We start from the raw sequence: 17967 nt of genomic DNA, 5'->3' as shown, positions 1-17967 counted from the left end.
GAACATAAAGTGCTTTTTTATCTTATTCTTGAAATTTTAGTTTGTATCTTTTTTTAAGACAAGGTCTCACTCTGTCACCCAGGCTGGAGTATAGTGGCGTGATCACGGCTCACCGCAGCCTTGACCTCCTGGGCTCAGGTGATCCTCCCACCTCAGCCTCCTGAGTAGCTGGGACTTACATGCCCAGCTACTTTTTTGTAGAGACAGGGTTTCGCCATGTTGCCCTGGCTGGTCTGGAACTCTTGGACTCAATGATCTGCCTGTCTCAGCCTCCCAAAGTGCTGGGATTACAGGCATGAGCTATTGCACCCGGCCTAATGTTGAATATTTTATGTATAAAATTATAATGACTTTACTTCATAAAGTCTTTATCATAGAATTCTAGAATCTGAGGGTGGGAATTAAGAGCTTGAAAACCATATAGTCCAGATACCCATATGACATTTGAGTCTTCTGTGGCATAATTGTCAAGTAGATTTGCCTGTGCAAATCACTCTGGTGATTGAGAAGTCACTATTGACCCAGTCAATTCAGAGGCTTTAGAGTCGCACTAAAGTTTGAATCTCAGCTCTGCCATTTACCTGCTTTGTGACTTTGGGGAAACTCTTAACTTTCTGAGCATGTTTTCTTATCTGTAAGATGAGAGTAATATGATGTAATATACATTAAGTACTTTACACAGTGATTCCAAGTTATTTATGGTGACAAGAATGATTATGACTGCTCTCATTCCTTTTTTGATGAAGGTTTTGATCTTCCCTTTTGATTTATAGGCTAGGTTGGCCAGAGCTTAATTATATCTGTCAGCTACCCAGGATGCAGTTGTGCCCAAAATTATACTCATATGTGGGTAAAAACAAATCATTACCGAGATTGATCACTCATCTTGAATATATGAATAGATTTGAAGTGTAAAAAAATCAAATAACCCATCAAAGAATGAAACTTGTACACCATTGAAGCTGTAAAGTATGAAATAAATGTATATAGTCTAAAAATGGGACCAGGTGAAGTGGCTCATGCCTGTAATCCTAGCACTTTGAGAGGCTAAGGCAGGAGGATTGCTTGAGACCAAGAGTTCAAGACCACCCCGGTCAACATAGTGAGACCCCCATCTCAAAAAAAAGATATCTGTATCTATGTATATATAGATATAGATATATATATAGTCTAAAAATGTACTAGAACATTGAATAAGTCTGGAAACGTGGTTTCTTTCTGGCCTAGCTCTACCTGTAGCCAGCTTGATAAATTTGGGAAGCTATTTGAGATAGCCTCAGACAAAGAGACCTATCTTTGTCTCAGTTTTATCCCTTGAACTGTAAGCCATCTTTTGTATCTAATACCTTATGGTTTTAAGAATTCTTTTTTCTTTTTCTTCTTTTTTTTTTTTTTTTTTTTTTTTTGGTAAATTTAAGGCAAGATCTCTTAAGGCAAGTGTCTTTATATACTGTGAAATTGTATGTACAATGTTAATGGTTCACTTTGGTGAGAAAGAAATGTCCTTCATTTTCAAAGAGGCTTTCTGACACCTTTCACCAAAAAAGAGGGAGGAGGGGGATATTAAGAACCTGCTTAGATGCTACCCCAAGCATATACAGTACAACTTTTTGTCTCATTTCTACCTTAAATTTTAGCACAATGGATCGGGATAAAGTGGGAATCCCCACAGATGGTGATTCACATGCAATCACGTATCCACCTGCAATTGTTGTTTATATAATTGATCCTTTTACATACGAAAATACAGACGAGAGCACTAACTCTTCTAGTGTGTGGACATTGGGGCTACTTCGATGCTTTCTAGAAATGGTCCAGACTCTTCCTCCTCATATCAAGAGTACTGTTTCTGTACAGGTAAGAGTGATAGGTGTTGTGAGTTAAAATTATGTAAAACAGCTTGATGTTATCAGAAGTTTCAGATACTACTTTTCTGTATTCAAATTGATTATCTAAAAGCCAAGTTTTATTATATTGATTTTACTTTAATATCATAATATAAATCTTAGAGAATTTATAAAAGATAAACTTTATAGTCATGTGACAGTAATAATACAGAATAAAAAAACTCCATTAAGTACATTAAATGTTTCTGCTGTGTTACTTTTATAAGCCAATTTTTAAATTCATGAGCCTAAATAGAAAAATGTAGCATGTACCTAATAAACAAGACAGGTTGCAAGAAAAGGAGAAAGCAATTAACCGTATTAAGTTGTTGGAAGAAATTTTGAATTTCTTTTATAGACTTCAACAGGACTAATCAATGGCATTAATATAATTATTATATAGAAAATTTTACAGTTTTTTGTTGTTTTATTTTTTGAGACGGAGTCTCGCTCTCTTGCCAGACTGGAGTGCAGTGGCGTGATTTCGGCTCACTGCAACCTCCACCTCCCAGGTTCAAGCGATTCTCCTGCCTCAGCCTCCTGAGTAGCTGGGGCTACAGGCGCCTGCCACCACACCCAGCTCATTTTTGTATTTTTAGTAGAGACGGGGTTTCACCATGTTGGCCAGGATGGTCTCTATCTCTTGACCTCGTGATCCGCCCACCTCGGCCTCCCAAAGTGCTAGGATTACAGGTGTGAGCCACCACACGTGGCCAGAAAGTTTTATAGGTTTTAAATAGTCCTTTAGTTCAGAACCCATTGGTAAAATTGGCTACTTATTAAAAGCCTACATAGTAGATAAGAAAACAATCCTTAAATTTTCATTTAAATTAGGTTTTGTTTAAATTTTCTAGTAAAAAGTTTTTAGAGTTTTAGACCCACAATTCCTGTTATTCTCTTTGGAAGTTTAACATTTGTAATATTTGCCTATACTTCTTAGATTATTCCTTGTCAGTACCTGTTGCAACCTGTGAAGCATGAAGATAGAGAAATCTATCCCCAGCATTTAAAATCCTTGGCTTTTTCGGCCTTTACCCAGTGTCGGAGGCCACTTCCAACATCAACCAATGTGAAAACATTGACTGGCTTTGGTCCAGGTTTAGCCATGGAAACTGCCCTTAGAAGTCCTGATGTAAGTATGTTTTTCATGACCAGAGTTCAATGACTATACATCATACTTTTTTTTTTGAGATGGAACCTTGCTTTGTCACCCAGGCTGGAGTGCAGTGGGGCAATCTCAGCTCACCACAACCTCTGCCTCCTGGGTTCAAGCAATTCTCCTGCCTCAGCCTCCTGCGTAGCTGGGATTACAGGCATGCGCCACCTTGCCCAGCTATTTTTGTGTGTGGAGGGGGTTTCACCATGTTGGCCAGGCTGGTCTTGAACTCTTGACCTCAGGTGATCGCCCACCTGTGCTTCCCAAAGTGCTGGGATTACAGGCACGAGCCACCCTGCCCTGCCAACATTTTTTTATAATATTATGCAAAACTAAGTGCAATTTTTGGCTTAGCTCTCCTTTTCCAATTCTCTTATAATTGGGTAGATAATAATTACATTTTAAATGCAATATTTCTCTAAGATTGTATAGTATGATAATACCTTAATTTTTTATTTTATAGAGACCAGAGTGTATTCGACTTTATGCACCTCCTTTTATTCTGGCTCCAGTGAAGGACAAACAGACAGAGCTAGGAGAAACATTTGGAGAAGCTGGACAGAAATATAATGTTCTTTTTGTGGGATACTGTTTATCACATGATCAAAGGTGGATTCTTGCATCTTGCACAGATCTATATGGAGAACTTTTAGAAACTTGTATCATTAACATCGATGTTCCAAATAGGTATTTGTATTTCCCTAAATATATCATATCATTCCATTTGTAACATTTTGTTTCATTTTTAATGAATAGAAAACCAGTTTGAAGGTTTTATATATATTAAAATATTAAGATGTGGGGTTGTGGGTGCTTTTTACTTTTTTCTGTAGTGAATGTTTATATTGTATACCTAAGATAATTAAAAATAATTATGATTAATCTATTATATGAACAAAAAAGATTAAGGTTACTAACTTCTGTGTCATAAAGCTTGAGGCAATTATTTTAGCTGAACATTTTTGAAAGATATAAAAAAAAGGTCCAGTAAAGTATCTATAGAACATTTAAAATTTTCTCATGTACCATCTAAGATATAGCCCCTAATAAACTGAGTAAGTTAACTTCATTTACTAAAATTGGCGATTTAAAATTTTATCATTTAAATGTTAGGATGTAGCCAGGTGCACTGGTGGTGGCTGCCTATAATCCCAGCTACTGAGGAGGCTGAGGCAGGAGAATCACTTGAATCTCTGGGGGGCGGAGGTTGCAGTGAGCTGAGATCACGCCATTGCATTCCAGCCTGGGTGACAAGAATGAGACTCTGTCTCAAAAAAAAAAAAAAAAAAACAAAAAACAGTTTGGATGTCTTCAGAATATGATGGCCATTTTAGAATTCTTGGCAGTAAATATCACGTCGAGTTATTTACAAAGGATGTAACTAGTAGGTCCCAACAGGTGAGCCTTATTTTGAGTTATCACTTAATAAACATTTCAAGCCTTTAGTAGAGCCTTGAAACATGTTTTCATGGCTAGTGAACGCTGTACAGGAGAACCTGAAAAGCAAATTCGTGAAATGATTTTTAGTTTTAAGATTTGGGTTCTGGCCAGGCATGGTGGCTCATGCTTGTAATCCCAGCACTTTGTGAGGCTGAGACAAGGCGGATCACTTGAGTCCAGGAGTTCGAGACCATCCTGGGCAACATGGCGAAACCCCGTCTCTACAAAAATACAAATATTAGCTGGGCATAGTGGCGCACCTGTAGTCACAGCTACTCGGGAGACTGAGGCAGAAGGATCACTTGAGCCCAGGAAGTCAATGCTGCAGTGAGCTGAGATTGCGCCACTGCACTTCAATGTGGGCGACAGAGTAAGACCCTGTCTCAAAAAAAAAAAAAAAAAGATTTGGGTTCTATCGTTTATTTCCTTCCTTATTATATAAAAGCCTGTTCTTTTTTATGTGAGAAGTTAAATATATGCAGAAATATCTAATGATTATTAGGTCTTAATGGTGCTGGGGAAGCAGAAGATAGAAACATTAATTTTACATTATTGGTTATAAACATTAACAAGTCTGTTAAGCTTTATATTATAAACCTTAGAACAGTGCTTCATGTCTTATTTCCTTGATACAATTTTGATTTTTTTAATTGGATATTTATACTGATAAAGTGAGCTTGGGAAAGAATATGCCAATCTGTGAGGTATGAGAAAGTAGAGAAAAAAAATACCACCCTTTTCATTATCAAAATGGTATTACCATTTTACTACCTTGATAAAGTAGAAGTGAGATAATGGTTAAGAGGGGCAATGATGGGGCTGGGCACGGTGACTCATACGTGTAATCTCAGCACTTTGGAGGCCAAGGCAGGTGGATCACCTGAGGTCAGGAGTTTGAGACCAGCCTGACTGACATGGTGAAACCCTGACTCTACTAAAAATACTAAAAATACAAAAAAATTAGCCAGGCATGGTGGCACATGCCTTTAATCCCAGCTACTTGGGAGGCTGAGGCAGGATAATCACTTGAACCCAGGAGGTAGAGGTTGCAGTGAGCTGAGATTGCGCTATTGTACTCTAGCCTGGGCATCAAGAGCGAAAATCTGTCTTAAAAAAAAAAAAAAAAACAGGGGCAGTGATGGAGTCAGAGAGACCTGAACTCAAATCCCAAACCTGCCACTACTGACCTTGGAAAAACTACCCTTATGCAGCTGAGTTATAGCTTACTTATCTGTGAAGTCTAGAGGATAATTTTATTTGTCTCATAGAGTTGTTAGGATGAAATGAGGTATTACATGTAAATTGATTGGGCACAATGGATGGTACATAATAAGTGCTCAGTAAGTCATAGCCACTGTTGGCCAGGCATGGTTGCATACGCCTGTAATCCCAACACTTTGGGAGGGCAAGGTGGGCGGATCACCTGAGGTCAGGAGTTCGAGACCAGCCTGGCCAACATAGTGAAACCCCATCTATACTAAAAATACAAAAATTAGGCCTCGCGTGGTGGCTCACGCCTGTAATCCCAGCACTTTGGGAGGCCAAGGTGGGCAGATCACGAGGTCAAGAGATCAAGACCATCCTGGCCAACATGCTGAAACCCCGTCTCTACGAAAAATACAAAAATAAGCTGAGTGTGGTGGCACACGCCTGTAGTCCCAGCTACTTGGGAGGCTGAGGCAGGAGAATCGCTTGAACCCGGGAAGCAAAGGTTGCAGTGAGCCGAGATCACACCACTGCACTGGCAACAGAGCGAGACTCTGTCTCAAAAATAACCAAAAAACCAAAAAACAAAAATTAGCTGGGTGTGGTGGCACACACCTGTAGTCCCAGCTACTCAGGAGGCTGAGGCGGGAGAATTGCTTGAACCCAGGAGGTGGAAATTGCCATGAGCCAAGGCCACGCCATTGCATGTTAGCCTGGGTGACAGAGTTAGACTCCGTCTCAAAAAAATAATAATAATAAGTAATAGCCAGCTGGGCGCAGTGGCTCACGCCTGTAATCCCAGCACTTTGGAGGCCAAGGCGGGCGGATCACGAGGTCAGGAGATCAAGACCTCCTGGCTAACACGGTGAAACCCCGTCTCTACTAAAAAATACAAAAAAATTAGCTGGGCGCGGTGGCGGGCGCCTATAGTCCCAGCTACTCGGGAGGCTGAGGCAGGAGAATGGCGTGAACTCGGGAGGCGGAACTTGCAGTGAGCCGAGATGGTGCCACTGCACTCCAGCCTGGGCGACAGAGCAAGACTCCGTCTCAAAAAAAAAAAAAAAGTAAGAGCCACTGTTGCTCAGCCAAAGAGTGCTTATGTTGCATATTTGGCTAGTGAAGGACATGTATGCAGAAAACATGTAACAATGCTGTTTGGACTGAGAAGTGTGGTGTTTTGGTCAGTCTTCAACTTATAGTATAGAACAGGGATTGCTTACTACAGCCCATGGACCAAATCTGGCTATTTCCATTTGAAGTATTGGCTCTTTAAGAAAAGTTTGCTGGGTCAAGCGGGGTGGCCTCACGCCTGTAATCCTAGCACTTTGGGAGGCCAAGGCGGGTGGATCACGAGGTCAGGAGTTCTAGATCAGCCTGGCCAAGATGGTGAAACTCCATCTCTACTAAAAATACAAAAATTAGTCGGTTGTGGTGGCGGGCGCCTGTAATCTCAGCTACTCGGGAAGCTGAGGCAGGAGAATCACTTGAACCCAGAAGGCGGAGGTTGCAGTGAGCAGAGATCACGCCACTGCACTCTAGCCTAGGCGACAGAGCAAGACTCCGTCTCAAAAAAAAAAGTTTACTGGGCCAGGTGCAGTGGCTCATGCCTGTAATCTCAACACTTTGGGATGCTGAGACAGGATCACCTGAGGTCAGGAGTTGAGACCAGCCTGGCCAACATGGTGAAACCCCCTCTCTGCTAAAAATACAAAAATTAGCTGGACGTGATGGTGTGTGCCTGTAATCCCAGCTGCTGGGAAGGCTGAGGCAGGAGAATCACTTAAGCCCGGGAGGCAGAGGTTGCAGTGAGCCGAGATTGTGCCACTGCACTCTGGCCTGGGCAACAGAGTGAGACTCCATCTAAAAAAAAAAAAAAAAAAAAATCCCTGGTGTAGAGCAGTATTGCTGATGAATTGAGGTGTTTTATAGACAAATTTTTTTAACAATTTATGTATTATAATGTGAAATAGAAAAACAAACTCACATGCCAAACCTATGATTTTATGAATATTCTCGCTTAGTACTTATGTAAAGGTGGGAAGCACTAAAATTAAGGGGATCTATTTTTCACAAATTTGAGCTCTCTTAAAATGTCGGGATGGCGCAGTGGCTCACACCTGTAATCCAGCACTTTGGGGGGACGAGGCAGGCAGATCACGAGGTCAGGAGATCGAGACCATCCTGGCTAACACGGTGAAACCCCGTCTCTACTAAAAATACAAAAAATTAGCTGGGTGTGGTGGCACGCACCTGTAGTTGTAGCTGTTCATGAGGCTGAGGCAGGAGAATCGCTTAAACCCGCGAAGGTGGAGGTTGCAGTGAGCCGAGATCGCACCACTGCACTCCATCCAACCTGGGCGACAGAGTGAGACTCCATCTCAAAAAAACAACAACAGCAAAATCATATAAATTTTAGAAATATTTATGACACTCTCTTTATTCATACAATAGGGCTCGTCGGAAAAAAAGTTCTGCTAGAAAATTTGGTCTACAGAAACTTTGGGAGTGGTGCTTAGGACTTGTACAAATGAGTTCATTGCCATGGAGAGTTGTAATTGGTCGTCTAGGAAGGATTGGTCATGGAGAATTGAAAGGTAAAATTGTGCTTTTATTCGTATTTATATTTCTGTTTTATGTAAATTCACGCACTGTTCTGACCACATCAAGGTATATATGTTGAATAAAATGCAAAGGTTATCAAATAAGGAACCACATATGTCTAGGCCACAAATGGTTTAATTCAAATTTTAAAAGGACATTTTACTCTTATTTTAACTTTAATATCAGTCTTATTACTACTGTTCTTACTTGTTTTCTGTTTTTTCCACTTTCTGATTGTTACTTAACTCATCCTCTGTTGAGCAGATACCAATTGAATTTGGTGTATCCTAATGTTAGGGTGATAAAGGATGTTGAGTAGCGTCAGCAGTAAGAATTTTGGCTTGATGATGACTCCTGTTTGAGGAATACACTAATTTAAAAGCCATTAACTGTTTTTATGTTTCAACTTTAACTTGGTTCTATAGGATATTAATAATGCTGTTACTTTGATTTTTTTTTTTTTTTTTTTTTTTACTGTTGATACCCACAGATTGGAGCTGTTTGCTGAGTCGCCGAAACTTGCAGTCTCTAAGTAAAAGGCTCAAAGACATGTGTAGAATGTGTGGTATATCTGCTGCAGACTCCCCTAGCATTCTCAGTGCTTGCTTGGTGGCAATGGAGCCGCAAGGCTCTTTTGTTATTATGCCAGGTTAGCTATCTTTAGTTTGTATCAGATTTAATTCTTTATGCAGTTAAGTTTTTAAGTATTACATAAAATTTATTCTTCATTTATTAAAAGAAAAAATGTCTTTCATTTTCAGACTCTGTGTCAACTGGTTCTGTATTTGGAAGAAGCACGACTCTAAACATGCAGACATCTCAGCTAAATACCCCACAGGATACATCATGTACTCATATACTTGTGTTTCCTACTTCTGCTTCTGTGCAAGTAGCTTCAGCTACTTATACCACTGAAAATTTGGATTTAGCTTTCAATCCCAACAATGGTAGGTAATTTGTTCCATTTTTGTAGTCTGACAAATACCCCCCAAAATAAATTCATGTCCAATACCTGAAACGTGTGAATGTTACCTTATTTTACCAAAAAATGATTTTGCAGATGTGATAAGTTAAGGATCTTGAGATGGAGAGATTATCCTCAATTATGCAGGTGGGCCCTTAATGCGATAACATGTATTCTTATAAGAAGGAGGCAGAAGGAGGTTTGACTACATAGAAGAGAAGAAAGCCATGTGGTAGAAACAGCGGGAAGCAAAGTCAAAGGGAGAAGATGCTATGTTGCTGACTTTGAAGATGGTGAAAGAGCCCATGAGCCAAAGAATATAGTTCTAGACTCTGAAAAAGACAAGGAAACAGATTATCCCCTTCAGCCTTGCCAACATCCTGATTGCAGTCCAACGAAACTGATTTCAGACTTCTGGCCTCCAGAACTGTAAGAAAATAAATGTGTGTTGTTTGTAAGCCAACAGTTTGTGGTAACTTGTTACAGTGGCAACAGGAAACTAGTACAATCATTCTTTTACCTTGTTGATATCAGAACTGGTGCTGTGAATTATCCCATAAATCTTTACTTTTTAAGAATTTTTTTTTTTTTTTTTTTGAGACGGAGTCTTGCTCTGTCGCCCAGGCTGGAGTGCAGTGGCGCAATCTCGGCTCACTGCAAGCTCCGCCTCCCGGGTTCACGCCATTCTCCTGCCTCAGCCTCTCCGAGTAGCTGGGACTACAGGCGCCTGCCACCACGCCCGGCTAATTTTTTGTATTTTTTTAGTAGAGACGGGGTTTCACCGTGGTCTCAATCTCCTGACCTCGTGATCTGCCCGCCTCGGCCTCCCAAAGTGCTGGGATTACAAGCGTGAACCACCACGCCCGGCCCTACTTTTTAAGAATTTTTTGAGACAGAGTCTCACTCACTCTGTCTCCCAGGCTGGAGTGCAGTGGTATGATCTCAGCCTACTGCAGCCTTCACCTCCTGGGTTCAAGCGATGCTCGTGCCTCAGCCTCTCGAGTAGCTGGGATTACAGGCGCATGCCACCATGCCTGGCTAATTTTTGTATTTTTGGTAGAGATGGGGTTTCACCATGTTGGCCAGGCTGGTCTCAAACTCCTGACCTCAAATGATCCACCCACCTTGGCCTCCCAAAGTGCGGGGATTACAAGCGTGAGCCACCATGCCCAGCCATCTTTACTTATTTTAAAAGGCAATAGTTGGTCACAAAATATTCGTATAGGTTTACCCTTGTGTTTTTGAGGTACTTGTACATGAAGTCATTTTATATATATCTTATGTTGATTTGCCAAAATAATATAATTTATATAAACTGCCAAAGTAGGGACGTAGCTTTTCCAGGTGAATTTATAGATTGCATTTTAGTAGAAGAGAAAATAAATAAGATTTTATTGTTATTCTGAGCTACCTTAAAAACTCTCACATCTCTAAAGTCACAAGTGTGGTTATTATGCCCTCTTGTTTTAGTGTGTTATATAATCACTTGAATATTTTACTTAATAAAGAACATGGTATTATTCGTAAATACAGTAATCCTCCTTTGGTTTTGCTTTACATGATTTCAGTTACCCATGGGTACAGTACAATAAGATACTTTGAAAGAGAGAGAGACCACATTCACATACCTTTTATTATAGTACCTTGCTATAATTGTTCTAATATTCTCGTTGTTAATCTCTTACTGTACCTAGTTTATAACTGAAATTCCATCATAGGTGTGTACGTAAAGGAAAAACCAGTATATAGGATTTGGTACTATCCTTGGTTTCAGGAATCTATGTGGGTATGGGGGTGGGTCTTGGGACATATCCCCCATGGATAAGGGGGAATACTGTAGTACCACTTTAAACACATTTTCATTTCGTTTGTACTGTTTGCTTTGTATTAGTTTCCTATTGCTGCTCTAACAAAGTACTACACATTTAGTGGCTTAAAACAACACTCATTTATTTTATCTTACAATTCTGGAAGTCGGAAGTCCAAAATCAGTCTCACTGGGCCAAAGTCAAAATATCAGCAGGATTGATTACTTTCTGGAGGTCTTAAGGGAAAATGTTTCCTTGCCTTTGTCAGTTTCTACAGGCTACCTGCATTCCTTGGCTCATGGTCCCTTCCTCTATCCTGGATGCCAGCAGTATAGTGTCATCACATCTCCTTCACTGACTCTAACCCTACTGCCTCCCTCTTATTAGGACCCCTGTGATTACATTGGACCCACCTGGATAATCCAGAATCCTCTCCCCATCTCAAGATCCTTATAGCTTGATCACATCTGCAAAGTCTTTTATGGTAACATATTCTTAGATTCCTGGGATTAGGATGTGGACATCTTTGGGGGGCCATTATTCAGACTACCACATGCTTGTTTATGCATAATTATTTGTACGGCTTTTAGCACAATACTTGGCACATGGTAGACACTCCGTGAATGTTGGTTAAATTAACCCATTTTGGTTAAAATTTCATTTATTTTGACCCTTTCCTGTGAATGACCATAGGATATGGAAAATGGAGTTTTAAATTTCTTTTCTTTCTCCTGTTTAGATGGAGCAGATGGAATGGGTATCTTTGATTTGTTAGACACAGGAGATGATCTTGACCCTGATATCATTAATATCCTTCCTGCTTCTCCAACTGGTTCTCCTGTACATTCTCCAGGATCTCATTACCCCCATGGAGGTGATGCGGGCAAGGTAACTGTGTTATAAGTTTTAGTTTTTCTGGGCCGGGTGCAGTGGCTTACGCCTGAAATCCCAGCACTTTGAGGGCGGCGAAGCGGGTGGATCATGAGGTCAAGAGTTTGAGACCAGCCTGGCCAATATGGTGAAACCCCATCTCTACTAAAAATGTAAAAAATAGCCGGGTAAGGTGGCATGCACCTGTAGTCCCAGCTACTCGGGAGGATGAGGCAAGACAATCACTTGAACCTGGGAGGCGGAGGTGGTAGTGAGCTGAGATCATCTAATTGCCATTCCTTAGCTTAGTAATGGATTAATATATGAAATGCAATACTGATTTCCCTTGGAAATTAGCAAGAGTTGAGATTAATTAACAGTACATTCATGCATTGCTACATCATAGACATCAGTACTTTGAATTGCACATTTTTAAGAGAATCTCTAAGGCTCTACTTTCCCTGAATCCGTATTTTCTAGACCATTTGGCATTAGTCATTTTTTTTGTAGTTTTTGTGGCAGTTCACCGTAGCTTTTTACTCAGATATAGTAAAAAGTATCTTTCAGAATCACTATATATAACTCTAAGAGCAGCCATTCATATCAGGGCTGTGACAAGGATTATAATAAAAATATTAATTTTCTCATAAGACCAGATAAAACACTGACCATCTACCCCCCCTTTTTATCTTTAGCAGTTATGGAAGCAGGCTGTCTTGTCCTTATATTTGAAGTAAAAACTAACTGGGCTTCAGTTAATAACACCTCTCTATTTGAAATTATATATACTGGGCTGGGCGCGGTGGCTCACGTCTGTAATCCCAGCACTTTGGGAGGCTGAGGCAGGCGGATCACGAGGTCAGGAGATTGAGACCATCCTGGCTAACACAGTGAAACCCCGTCTCCACTAAAAATACAAAAATTAGCCAGGTGTGGCGGGTGCCTGTAGTCCCAGCTACTCAGGAGGCTGAGGCAGGAGAATGGTGTGAATCCAGGAGGTGGAGCTTGCAGTGGGCCGAGATCGTACCACTGCATTCCAGCCTAAGTGACAGAGCGAGACTCCATCTCAAAAAAAAAAAAAAAAAAAAAGAGAGAAAAAGAAATTATATATACTGGTGATTTGACTATTGTAGTATGCATAGGTATAAATTTTACCCTTTTAAAGTAGGGAAGGATCTTTCCAGTCTTACTTTGCATACCTTCCTCCTTTTTGTAACAGCAAAGAAATTAGATAGGAAATACGTATAACAAAAAGCACCAGTAATCCCACCACCTTAATAAAACCATTTTTACTTTTAAGCAAATTATCTTCCTTCCACATATGTTTATATTGTAATTTTCAATAAGTATAATCAGCTTTTTAATATTGCATTTTTGCTATACCATAATTTATGTCCTTCCCAAAATATTGGACATGTAAGGTTTTTTTTGTTATAGATAATGATGTAATGAACGTTTTCATGCATATTGTTTTTATCTATTTCCTTAAATACCAAGAAATACATTAACTAATCCAAAAGATATGCATGTGACTTGGTAGTTGTCCCTTCATGTTGCAATAATAATTTTCACAACACTATTAACTGCATTTTGTAGATAGTGCCAGATTAACAAAGCTAAATTGAATCCACCTTTTGATTGGGGTGTGGTTTTCAGGACTTAAAGGAATATTAGCAAATAAGTTAAAGATGTCATTGAAAATTTTGTAATTTTTACTCATCTGTGAAGTTTTACACACTTTCCCGTGAGCTTGGCATAATAATACAGACTGGTTAAACAGTTGGCATATTCATTTAATGCAATCCTTAAAATATATTCTATTAATGCTTTTACTTATAATACACCTAAGTACATAGAAACTGGTTTTTTTTCAATATCCTTCAGTATTTTGTTAAATCAATGTCATAAGATAATGAGACTGATTGCTATGAGCCATTCTGTGTTTATATCTGGTACTTAGTTATACTGAGTGAACTAATATACTTTTAATTTTGTCTTTTTAAGGGTCAGAGTACTGATCGGCTACTATCAACAGAACCTCATGAGGAAGTACCTAATATTCTTCAGCAACCATTGGCCCTTGGTTACTTTGTATCAACTGCCAAAGCAGGTCCATTACCTGACTGGTTCTGGTCAGCATGTCCTCAAGCACAATATCAGTGTCCCCTTTTTCTTAAGGTATTGCCATTTCTGTCCCAGTTCCTCAGTAATTCTGATTGACAGCCTAGGTCCTGAGAAATACAGAAGTGGCTTTTTTAAGTCTTATAGCTTGTCAGAGTTCTTAAATGCATTGCCATATGTGACTCTTTAAACAAGATCACGAAGGCACGGTGGCTCACGCCTGTAATGCCACTTTGAGAGGCCGAGGCAGGCAGATTACATGAGGTCAGGAGTTTGAGACCAGCCTGGCCAACATGGCGAAACCTTGTCTCTACTAAAAATACAAGAATTAGCCAGGTGTGGTGGCGGGCGCGTGTAGTCCCAGCTACTCGGGAGGCTAAGGCAGGAGAATCACTTGAACCTGGGAGGCAGGGGTTGCAGTGAGCCGAGATCGCACCACTTCACTCCAGCCTGGGCGACAATGTCTGAGACTGTCTCTCTCAAAAAAAAAAAAAAAAACAAACTAGTTTTTAAATTTATATTTTTAGAACTTTATTCCTAAGTCAAACTCCTAGGACCCTTGTTGTTAGTGTAGATTGAGTATCCCTTATTGGAAATGCTTGGGACCAGAAGTGTTTCCACTTTGGGATTTTTTCAAAATGGGGATGCTCAGTCTGTTTCGACTGTACTTATGGAAATTTAGAGCTGAGAGAAGCTTTGTATTACCTCTGTCTAACCTTCTCATTTTCTAGGTGAGTATATTTAAGTTCAGAAAAACTCACCTGTTTAAAGTCATAAATTGGTAATAGACTCAAGACTGAAACCTGGGTCTTTAAATGATTATTATGTTATTCTTTGAATTACATCATACTGCACTGCTGTTATGCTGCATTATTTTGGGGGAATAAAAGATTTATAATCTTGAGCTGGGCGCGATGGCTCATGCCTGTAATCCCAGCACTTTGGGAAGCTGAGGCAGGTGGATCACGAAGTCAGCAGTTCAAGACCAGCCTGGCCAACATGGTGAGACCCCATTTCTACTAAAACTACAAAAAATTAGGCAGGCGTGGTGGCACGTGCCTGTAGTCCCAGCTACTTGGGAGAGTAAGACGGAAGAATCACTTGAACCCGGGAGGCAGAGGTTTGCAGTGAGCCAAGATCGTGCCACTGCACTCCAGCTAAAAAAAAAAAAAAAAAAAAAAATTTATAATCTTTGTAATACTTGATTTTTAGTTTCATTTACTACTTAAAAAAGTTTTTATAGCTGTGTGTAGATTGCTGTGTTAAAAAAAATTGAGTGGTTTTTAAATACAGTAATGAGACTCTCAGATTCATAATGATTTATTACAACAAACTCAGGCTGGGCACAGTGATTCACCCCTATAATCCCAGCACTTTGGGTGGTCGAGGCAGGAGGATCAGTTGAGGCCAGGAGTTCGTGATCAGCCTGGACAACATAGTGAAACTTTGTATCTCTAAAAAATTTTTAATATTAGGCATGGTGGCATGTGCCTATAGGCCTAGTAACATGAGAAGCTGAGGCAGGAGGGAGGATCACATGAGCACAGGAGGTTGAGGCTGCAGTGAGCCATGATCATGCCACTGCACTCCAGCTAGGTGACAGGAGACCCTCTCTCATAAAAACAAAACCGAATTTTTTTAGTAAGCAATGTAACATGAAGTGGAGATAAGTCACAAAATGAGATATAAAAGCCCTATACAGAATTTATTACTGCTGCTAATATTGTTCCAGAATAACAAATTTAGATGTGACTCACTTATTCTTATGTAAACCCACCAGAAGTTGACTGTTTTTAATCCACAAATCATGCTAATTTAAATACTTGCTGCCGAGTGTAGTGGCTCACACCTGTAAACTCAGCACTTTGGGAGGCTGAGGCAGGCAGATCACCTGAGGTCAGGGATTTTCTATATACTAGCAGTCTTTGGTGCCTCCACAAAACAAAGGATTCTTTGGTCCTTCAGGAGGGTGCTACACATGCTGTCCGTCCTCTTTCCTAGTCATAATACGTGCATGCACACTAAAGTCTCTGAAAAACAGAGGTAAATAAGATAGTTTACCTAGCATTTCCCAAACTTATTAATACACAAGGAAAGGATTATTTAACACCTGTTAATAGTTTATTACCTTAGTGTTTCAGGGGATGTGTTCAGGAAACACAACTTTACAAAAAGTCCAAGGGACTATCTAGAGCTTTTCCTACTCAGTATTTATTTGCAGAAAGGATAGTATAAAGCCGGCATTTACCCTTAGATACGTTGTAACAAGATTAGGACTTCTGGTTATGAACTACCACCTAAGGCACAATTTGCCATAATTTTTGTTCACTTTTTTTTTCATATATCTCATTTTAGTTTTATACTGTAGGCAGTAAAGCCACCTGGTTTGTTTCTCTTTGCTTGGAAATATAGCGGGTTGTTAGCTAGACTCCTTTTTATCATAGGAATAGTGTACTGGAACTAATTTCGTTTTAAAAATTTGTAGTGATTTGCAGTGTCAGACTTGCTTATAACTCCATAAATCAAGAGTTTGTAGACAGTTCAAACATAGCTATTTTTGGTTATATTCCTAAATATACTACAGGAGTTTCTACATGTATTGCAGTTGCAGAGGAGAGAGCACCTAAATATAGAATAGTACCTTATACAGTGTACAGAATGAGATCTACCAAGAGTTACTGCGGTGAACATCACCATTGTTTTGTCATAGCTTTTTAATACTATATTGACTTATAAACAAAATGATTCATTTAATTGGAATGTGGAGTAGTTCATTCGTTTCTCCCACTATTCATTGCCATATCTAAATGAGTGTGCCAGTTTTTACCTACCCTCTATTATGAAATTGAGTGGGCAAAGCAGGCATCTGTGCACTGTATTACTTAGAGTGTTCTCAGTTCAACCGAAGATAGCTTTGTTTAAGGTTTATTGTGCTGTAACCAAACTGTTTGCTTATGCTCATTCCTGTTACTTTTTTCAGTGCTGGACTTAGGTATGTCTGCGTAGTCATAAAGGGTGTCATATACCTTAAGGACAGACTACTCAGGTTTAACTACTCAATTTAGTGCCTCCGTAAACATTTACTTTGCACATCTAGGCAAATTAGACTTAGCAGATAATTAGAAATTCTTTTTCTAAGGATTATTGTATGGTCTCAAAAACAATAAAGCTAAAGAAAAGGAAATAGAAAGATTCAAAATAAGTTTTGCACTTAAAAATCACTTCTGGCTAAGCGCAGTGGCTCATGCGTGTAATCCCAGCACTTTGGGAGGCCAAGGCAGGAGGATTGTTTGAGGCCAGGAGTTCAAGACCAGCCTGGTCAACAGAACAAGAACCTGTCCCTACTTAAAAAAGAAAAAAAATCATTTCTATAATGAATTAGTTAAAGAGAACAAGCATTTTTATAGTGGCTTTCATTCATAACATAGGACTAAAATGTATTTCATCATTTTATAAGGTATATTGGGAGAATAAGGTAAAACTAAATAGCAGATTATTTTCTGTTTGGCTGATTGATTACCTGTTACCTTCTTAGGCCTCTTTGCACCTCCACGTGCCTTCAGTGCAATCTGACGAGCTGCTTCACAGTAAACACTCCCACCCACTTGACTCAAATCAGACTTCAGATGTCCTCAGGTACAACTCTTTTACCATTGACAGTTTGTCACTGCAACTTTAAAAGAATATAATGTTGATTCTTATATATTTTTCTCATTTTTGGCAAGAATTTACAGTTGTGTACCACTGGATCTCTAGATAAGCACTGCTATTTTAACTTGAGTAATCTACTTTTGAGAATAATTTTTATGGAAATTGCTTCTTCCCCCCCACAAGGACTCTCCGTTACACTCTTTTTTAAGGTGACTTTGAGTCTTAAATGCCATAATCGAAAACTGCTTCCAAAATCTAGGTTGG

General features: G+C 39.6%; 1 protein-coding gene across 2 annotated transcripts in view; it reads left to right on the top strand.

Moving 5' to 3' along the window:
* Window positions 1–17967, top strand: part of MED13 (mediator complex subunit 13) — a 128489-nt gene that overhangs the window by 106498 nt on the left and 4024 nt on the right. Inside the window, exons 21-29 of one of the 2 annotated variants that reach the window (XM_032162887.2) lie at window positions 1638–1857; window positions 2827–3018; window positions 3506–3729; window positions 8140–8282; window positions 8780–8938; window positions 9051–9236; window positions 11801–11949; window positions 13936–14109; window positions 17588–17688. In XM_032162887.2, coding sequence (XP_032018778.1) covers window positions 1638–1857; window positions 2827–3018; window positions 3506–3729; window positions 8140–8282; window positions 8780–8938; window positions 9051–9236; window positions 11801–11949; window positions 13936–14109; window positions 17588–17688 — 1548 coding nt within the window. The remainder of the gene's footprint in view (window positions 1–1637; window positions 1858–2826; window positions 3019–3505; window positions 3730–8139; window positions 8283–8779; window positions 8939–9050; window positions 9237–11800; window positions 11950–13935; window positions 14110–17587; window positions 17689–17967) is intronic. The other variant, XM_032162888.2, reaches the window with a different exon arrangement.

This window comes from Hylobates moloch, unplaced genomic scaffold, assembly GCF_009828535.3.
Source record: "Hylobates moloch isolate HMO894 unplaced genomic scaffold, HMol_V3 SCAFFOLD_10, whole genome shotgun sequence".
NCBI classification, from domain to species: Eukaryota; Metazoa; Chordata; class Mammalia; order Primates; family Hylobatidae; genus Hylobates; species Hylobates moloch.
The sequence above is the reverse complement of the archived record's forward strand: the minus strand, read 5'-3'. Positions and strand labels throughout refer to the sequence as shown.